Source organism: Neodiprion lecontei, chromosome 3 (assembly GCF_021901455.1).
Source record: "Neodiprion lecontei isolate iyNeoLeco1 chromosome 3, iyNeoLeco1.1, whole genome shotgun sequence".
In the NCBI taxonomy this organism is placed as follows: Eukaryota; Metazoa; Arthropoda; class Insecta; order Hymenoptera; family Diprionidae; genus Neodiprion; species Neodiprion lecontei.
The window spans coordinates 38,124,369-38,132,942 of record NC_060262.1 but is presented as its reverse complement, the minus strand read 5'-3'; the positions used below and the strand labels follow the sequence as shown (position 1 = coordinate 38,132,942).

General features: G+C 39.4%; 1 protein-coding gene across 6 annotated transcripts in view; it reads left to right on the top strand.

Annotated features, from left to right (window-relative positions):
* Nucleotides 1-1,215: 1,215 nt before the first annotated feature.
* LOC107223557 (serine/arginine repetitive matrix protein 2) overlaps nucleotides 1,216-8,574 on the top strand; it is a 72,620-nt gene continuing 65,261 nt past the window's right edge. For 4 of the 6 annotated variants that reach the window (XM_046733796.1, XM_046733801.1, XM_046733800.1 and 1 more), the window contains exon 1: nucleotides 7,234-8,526. In XM_046733796.1, the coding sequence (XP_046589752.1) occupies nucleotides 8,425-8,526 (102 nt within the window). In that variant the 5' untranslated portion in view covers nucleotides 7,234-8,424. Of the gene's footprint in view, nucleotides 1,463-7,233; nucleotides 8,527-8,574 lie in introns of those variants that run through there. The other 2 variants (XM_046733799.1, XM_046733798.1) reach the window with 2 other exon arrangements.

Here is an 8,574-nt window from a genome sequence, read left to right as displayed (position 1 = left end):
GAAATTTCTGGGTTTTTGCGCTGTGATTTCCAAATTCTTAGTTGGAGGACTTTGCCACAAGTTGCTGTCATTCATATTTGAGAAGCAAAGATAACACAGCGTTGCAATCGATTGACCTTCGCGGTGAATTTCTCGCTTTGACATTTATCGCTGGTCAATCTATTATTCATACAAATGACAGAGTTGATTTCTAAAACATTTTCTTAACGCAATCGCTTCTCTGTGGAAAATCTACTAAACATAGTATCTTCATTAGTTTATTTCCATTTTTATCAATTGGCCACAGTTTTCCCATAACATAGAAAATGTGTTACAATAACAGCTATGAATAGTTACACGGATTGATTTAACCATTTTTCAATGTATTACTAATTGAAAAAAAAAAACAAATAAAAATGGAGAAATTAAATGTTAATGTAACAATTTAAATGTTGATATTACTAAAATGTGTTTCATATTCACTAAAAGAAATGTAACAAACAATACAAATGTAAAGTGGACCAGCCGGGTCATTATGTTTAGTTAAATTTTTCTGACAGTGATATTACGTGTCAATTACTTTTTGTCCTCTCCGAGTATAAAAGTAGGTACTTTTTTTACGGGAGTGTTTATAGTCAAGGCGTGCAGGTCTGCAGACACGGATCAAGTGCGTCCGATATGAATTTTTTGCCACCTGTAAATGTCAGTCGAGCTCGTAACGAGCCGCGATCAATGAAATCGATCAAACGATCGATACAGTCGGTGAACAATACGCCATATTGTTTACGATACATGCCGCCCGTACATACATCTATCACATCATATACGTCGCTCAGGAATCGACTATAAACGAACGGGCGGATAAGTACGAGAAAGAAAAGAAAGATAAACCGATTGGCCAATAAAAGAAACTACAATAGAATACAACGTGATGGATTACATATCGGCCGTAACAATGAGCTTGATTTCATCGTGATACGTTATTAATCCTTATTATTAACCGGCCCAAACACACCTTATTATGCGGATGATGTTGGCCGCTGTTATTGCCGGTCTCCCCCCCCCGTTCCGGGCGATGATTGGCCGTTTTTAAATTCGCGATATTATTTACCCGTGTTTACCGACGCGATTTAAGAGCCAGAAACCGCCTGCGATGATGACCTTTAAGCGCGCCTATCGCTCTCCGGTCTCTTCGCGCTTCCATCCTCCTCTCGGCTTCTATTAGCTTTGGAGTTTGTTTTCTACACGCGATTTCTTCTTCCCTACTCCCGCACCGTGGTTAGAGGTACCAATATACCGCACTCGGGGAGCCGCTCAGTTTCAGTTTAGCCGGCACGGAAACAGGTGCTCGTGGCTCATCTTTCGCGTTTGCAATACCGTTTGTGCATTACTGCAGTGTTTAAATCCGGCTCGATCGTTGTCCAGGCTCGGTGCAGACCGGTGCTTCGAGCCCATGGAAAATCACCGGAAAAAAAGGAAATTGGTAAGCCATTGCCGTTGTGCAACGTTATTTGTTCGTTCAATTTTTTTCACCATACATTTTAAATCGCCCGCGTTTTTTCGTACGAGAGATAATCAAATTCGTCTACATTCCGTTATCTCGTAGGCGTGAAATTATTTATTACACCTACATGAAATAGAAAAACGATCGTGACGATCGTGACGATTTCACCTGCATTCGTCGAAACAAAAGTATTGTATGTAATAATAGTAATAATAATAATAATATATACGAACAATTTCTACTTCGATATCTTTCATTTTTCGTTAAACATCGCGGAGAACTCGTGCGTGAAGATCAAGTGCGATTGACAGTGAGATTTATAGAAATTTTCATTTCCGATCAACGAGTGATTGACTGAAGTGTGTCAGGAGTGTTTATTCTCTACTTCGAACCTGTATACAGGCCGCTCCTTTCTAACGGATAGTTTTCAAAAATCTCAACCCCCAACTTACAAGTTTGTCCGCCTGAGGTGTGAAAATATTTTCACCCTCGTACCAACCATCGTATCATATTTCAAAATTTTTTCCAACTCAGCTTGAAAATGTTCATTGCTGCGGTAATCGGGTAATTTTTTTCGCTCAAATTGGCGGTATTACATTTATATACCCGTGTTGTCCTGTCGATAACTTGGTTTGAAACGGCTTTTTAATCGGTTAACGTGACTGAACGAGACTGTCAAAAGGCTAAAGTTCGATAATATTTTATCGAAGACTCTGCGGCAGAGCTCCTGCTGAGATCATAATTTACCGTTTCAATTATTTCTCTCCATTACACACGCTGTGCTACACGAGCCAGTCGTAATTGAGGGTCGAGTGCTTAACCGTAATTATTTGAAATCGATAAACAGCGGGTGACCTGTTGTGTAGGTACACGAGACCCTCGAAGCCGAGTTGCCACGTTGCGAATGCATAATCTATCGATATCTCACACATGCATATTGTACGTGTGAATTTCACACAGAAGCCTTATCTTCACGCAAACTGCGTATCGGTTGCGCTGCGTGCAGTTTCAGGTCAAAACAGCGATGTTAACACTTGTAAAAACCCGATGTGTACTCGCAATTGCATCGTAAGAATGATCAAAACCAATCGATTTTCGATTAAATCGATTATTTTTCCAGCTCGATTAATCGACCGACTCGATTATTTTTCTTCACAATCGATTCTTGTTTTCTACTCCTATGAATGACGCGACACAATATCAATTCATGTGATTAAAGTATCAATTATTATCATTCTTTTACTTACCAAGTACCTATTTGATACAATAAGTGAAAAATAAATGAATATTTTTACCGGAAATTGAAATATATTTTAAATGAAATTATAAATTATCGCAAACACTTCTCCGCTATTAAGACTACGTACTGAAATTTACCAAAATTTGGTTTCAAATGCAGCGTTTAAAAAAAAAAAAAAAAAAACGAAATAATCGATTAATTTTTACCGATTCAATCGAGTCGCGTTCGATCATTTTTTCGGACACGATTAACCGATGCATCGATTATTTCTAGCTCAGTGGTCATCGCTAGTGCATCAAGCTGCAGGATTAATTGCAAGTGAAATATCAGTCGAAGACAGGCTTCCGTGCGCTGCCGCTTTTATGATGCCGCGACCGTTTTCAGGTCGAAAATGACGTGCTTGACAGCGAAATGTAGAAAGCTGTCAACGGATATCTCGTTGACCTTTCGAGTGGCTTCTTGTACCTGAAAAGCAGTTTTGTCAGGTTCGAAGTACGGGTTTGAAGGTCCGAAACGGTTCTCGCTATAGTCTGTGTAATGATCGAATTGCGATTTTCTTCCATACGGCGTTTTTTTTTTTTCTCTGTGCAAAATTATTCCTGGCTTCGAGTGGCTTATGAAACTTATAGTTTACAATGTTGGTCCGTTACTTATTGGTTGGTAAAATTTTTACGAGTGTTTTTACATTCATCAAATCACATTTTCATCCGCTGTTGAATATTTTTACACGGAAATGTATGTTTAACTGTGTTTCTAGAAATTGTGTGTAATATATTCACCTCAGAATTATCTGGCTTATACCGAATTACGGAATTGTATAATAAACGTAAACTGTTCTTCTCAAAATCTGGAAGTTTCGAAAGTGAATGATAACTCGTGAATCACTCTCCGAATTTCCGAAATTTCATACATTTTTATCGTTCAAAATATCCGCGTTTTATATTGATCGTGAAATTTATTGTTAGAGAAATTGCAAATGCCTTAAATATGCCAGTAAGGCAAGCTGAAGTAAAACAAAAATTAGTTTATATTTTAGAACTTGGTAGAAAAAGATATTTCAAATCGGAAACTAAATAAAAACGGTTTCATTTATTACCATGTAGATTTAGTCGCGTAACAAAAAGGTTTGTAATAAAAGAGAAATAAAAAGTTGTGTGCGACTTACATCTTTGGTGAGAAAATGAAGAGCAACGTATTCATCGAACCGGAAGCCGTGAAAAAGTCGGAGGAATTCTTTACTTAACTTTTTTTTTTTTTCCTTTTATCATACAGCCTGTGCAAAAATACGTCCGAGTGCCATATAGCTTGACCGATTTATGATAAAATACACAGTCCGAAATCAATCGACACTCTCGCCTTCGACATCGTTTCCGAGCCTACATGCATATTAATGCCGATACTTTTTCCCATTCGAGTATTTAATTTAATTTTATTTTTTAGTTCTTTTCGTCACTCAGGTATGGCGTCCTCGAATCGTAACATAACTGTACAAATTTACGATTGTAAGCTTGCGCAGAGCTAAGGAAGTAATACCGAATCACTTTCAATTATCAAGTATGACTCAAATAGCAGTATGATCGGTCAATTAAAAGTATAATATGTGTATAAATGTATGCCGAATGATATTTCATGTCTAGGCGTTCGTCGGACGTGTTTGTACTTTTTATTTTACCTTTTAGTTCGTTGGTCGTTGTTTTATTTTTTTTTTGTTTTGTTTTTGTTTTTTACGTTTTCTCTCTTTCACGCTATTTTGCTTGTATTATTTTTAAATCTGTCATTCCTTTATTGCGGGAGGAAAACATCGCGCGCTGCATAATTGTGTGACGTTTCGAAGCAGAGATTGTAGTCACGCTGATTTGTTTCAGGACTGTCAGAATATGCGTGTACAACGTATGCATATGTGTAATACTTGTGCATACAAATAGCTGCTTACCTACCGGCGTTGATTCTCGTGGCGAACACCGATCTTACGTCATAGATAATTCCGCAGGCCTTGCAAACCCGGCGTCTTAAACTGAACTATCAATTAAAAATCACAGCCTCTTGCGCAATCCGCAAGCCTGAACGCGAGATCTTGAGATTTGGCAACCTGAACTATAAGCGAGTTGGGCCAGCGTTGACTAGGCTCATATAAATTAAGTAACCGTCTTAAAATCATTAAGCTTGAAGGTATCGTTGAAAATTTTTTTTTTTTTTTTTTTTTCTTCCATTCGGACGTTTTTGCTATCGCATATTGCTCTGCGATTTTTTTTCTTCTGCGTAACCCAATTTCAGCCCGTTCAATCACACGAACTGATTGTGAGAGAGATTAATTAATCAATTTCCTACATTCATATTAATTGAGATAAATATATTTCGCTCGTAGTCACAATGCGTTTCGAGTCTAAAAAGTAATGTCGAAATTTCCAAAACTTGTAAATGCGAGAACCGAACTTGAACTTGTACCTCAAGAATTCTGTGTCTCAAATTTTTACTGCAGTATATAATAATTATCGTGTCGATACGAAATACGCGAATATAAAAATCTCGGACAAAAGTCAAAGAAGAGCGTTAAATTTTTCGGAACCATATTCTTTTCCTCATATTGTACAGGAATTTTAAATACGACAGGCCATGGAGAGACATAAATTTCATTTATTTAAAAAAAATATTTTGAGATGGAGAGGACGAACAACATGGGAAGGTATATTTAATTATACGAATCGAACATGCTGGAATGTTGATAAGCCTCGTTTTTGCTATCAGGCACGAAGGGTTATCAATTGGAAATATTTTATCCGCCGACGATCAGGCGTCATACGATCGCTGCAGCTGATCAATTCGTTCCGCGACGACCAATAAAAGTCGATTAGGTCCATACGAGATACCCCGAGATATTTCACAGCTATTTATCCACTTTCCTTGTACTGAAACCTCGCAGTTTGTCGGTTGCCGTCGAGTGTTTATCACTTCGGCAAACACGTGCCGGGTTAGCGAAAAAATTATCTTCATTTAATATTTATTGTAGACATTTATAAGTCTTCGCTTTACTTACCACGTATCTATAATAAGAATGATTCAATTGTGTGGAAAATTTTCGTCTCTACATCGATTGATATTTTTGAATTTTTATTTTGTATTACTTTCGAAAAAATGCAAAGATATCGTCGAAAAAACCACGCCTTTTGTACGTCTTTAAAACCTCCTTTGAACCTCCTTCAAAGATTTTTGTGTGACATATTTTTGGATTCTCGTGACATCTTGGTTGCTTTTCTGCGTCATTACGCTCATTGTTGAAACAATTCTTTGAATATTTGTATTCTCATAGCATAAATTCACTGAAATGAAATTTTCAAACATATAGTAATATTACACTAAGAAAAATTTCATTTGTTACAGTAACTAGAAAAATTCAGTAAACCAGATATCGTTAAAAAAAAACTGTTTGAATACTGTTGGAATGACGAAAAACGAGGTACACGTAACCATTTTGCGTTATTGACGATCCTTTTTTGGTAATTGCAACGCAAAATCAGTTTATTCGGTTTACTCTACTTTTTTAGCTAAACAAGGCTTTAACGTCAATTTATTGTTGCACAAGCATTAAATCTTCGCAACAGTTACAAGAAAATATAGCAACAGTGATCGTAATGAGAAAGAATAGTGACAGATACTAGACTTTCCGGTGACAGCTAGAAAACTAATTTTCATTTTCTACCTAGAACTATATTTTTCGACTGTGGTAAAAAATGAAAATAGTGAAAGACTGATCGGTAAACGGAACTAAAAATTTCTCTCAGTGTACGATGTTGCTGTTACAGCCGAACTAGACGAAATTCATTCACTTAAATGCGAGTTACTTGAAGACCGGTATATTAGGTACGTGGAGTAGGGCTTAGACCGACATTGCGTGTATTTCCGTCAAGTGTGTACAACATCGCGTACAGATATGTATGTGAAGATAATTTCGTCGCTAAGTACGATCTAAATTAGCTCAATTCCCCACGTGACTCAGAGACGGAGAGAAAGAGAAAGAGGACCGACTGGAGTCGTAGCCTCCCTCCAACATCATCCGCAACCAGAAACTCCAGTGCATCGGGAACAGCGCGGGGAAATCCGACGCTCTGACTCGGAAGACGCGATGCACGATCGCAGGATATGCAGGCGAGACCCGCGGGCTCGGTTTTCATTCACCGACTGTAATCCTAGCTGCAGGAAGTGTTAGAGTCGGACTACATTTCTCCTCGTCAGAAAACTTTATATCGTGTAAACTTTGTACGAAAATTTTTGAGAATCGTCGTGATGCGCCAAAATTTTTCCACGAAGATTGTGCAATGAATTGAAACCCCGCGGAGAAAATTCGTTGATATTTCGCACGAGATTTTGAATTCATTTACATCAGTGTTACACGGATGATGAAAAAAAAATTTGATCAGAAGAATTTCACGATCAAAGAATCTAACGAATGAAAAGTATTAGATCGATTTAAAAAATTTCTTCTAACAGCACGTGAGGTTTTCGTCAACTTCTCTCCACAGAGTATTGAAAACAAAAACAAAAAACACCCGTGGTTATAGAAATTTTTCTACATAGGAAATATTTCGACCGCGTGTATAATCGGCTGAAGAAGACACCGCGAGACCGAAAAAATGCAGAGTCAACATCAGCGCATAATTGGAGTATAATTCGATGAGTTTGCAGCACCAAGTCGAACGATTTCCGTTGGAGAACCGAACTGTTCGACCGCGATGTTTTTCCGAGTATCTCGTGACTTGTCCCGGGATTTTTTGCGCCGGAATATCGATCTCTGGAAGTTAGCGAGTTTTTCAGAGGAGCAAAAAGCTCATCATAAGTTGGCAGAAACGGACGTCAGCAAGGTCTCGATAATGCGACAGAGGAAATAATAACCGGCGATGGCGGATGCGCGGCAAGTGAGAAGTTTTTACATTTACGCTTGAGCGTAAACGTGATAAACGCCACGCCGCATCGAAGCAAGAGTCTCGTCAGAATCTCGCAGCCACGTTGGAAGATAGAAGAGAGGAAACTGGCGACCGCCTAACCTAACCTAACCTCCAGAGTTTTCGCAGCTACGTTACCGGCGGAGCGACTTCGCCATACGAACTTGACGACGCGGATCGACTACGGAGGCCTTCGACACGCCGAGTTCAGCCGCTTTCTTATCTGATAGGTGTGTACTCGTAACGATCGGAGGCCGTGAGTAAAACCGAAGCCGGCGATCAAGGCCTTCAGAGTCACGGAGAAGCGGCCGCTTTCCGTCTCGCTCTTACCGACGGAGGAACACACGCGAGGAAAAGAGATCGCCGATGTCGCGTGCCCGCTTCCCTTTCTATCTACGCATATACCTAAATATCATTCCTTTCGAATGAGGTAAGAATCGCGCCCGCCGCGGCCACGTGTGACACCGCTTCTTTTATTTTCACTCGTACACCTCGGTGTCGATTTTCACCATCCGAATATTCCGATATTCACCCGGCCGGGTTCAGTGTCGCGAACTCCACCTTCTTCCATTCCCGTTTTTACTCGTTGCCCAGGCGTGCGATTCTCGTAAGACGACGTAGTACGCAGCGTAAATCGCAAAACCCGTTTCTTACGTGACAGTGCATCGCGGTTTGCTTATCCATATGCATCGCTTGTGTTTACGTGGCGAAAGCTCGTGCAGTGTCTCCACTTACACCGCCGTCGTTTGTTCAAACGCCGACGAATGAAAGCTCCGCGCTTTACTTTTCGCCACCTCGATGATGACTCGAACTTGGCAAGCTCTGCCATGAGAGGGAATTTTCAACCTTACCTGCTACGAGCTGAGGTAATTGTTTTTAATAATTGATCGATTGGTTTTTAAGTTCAGCCTGAA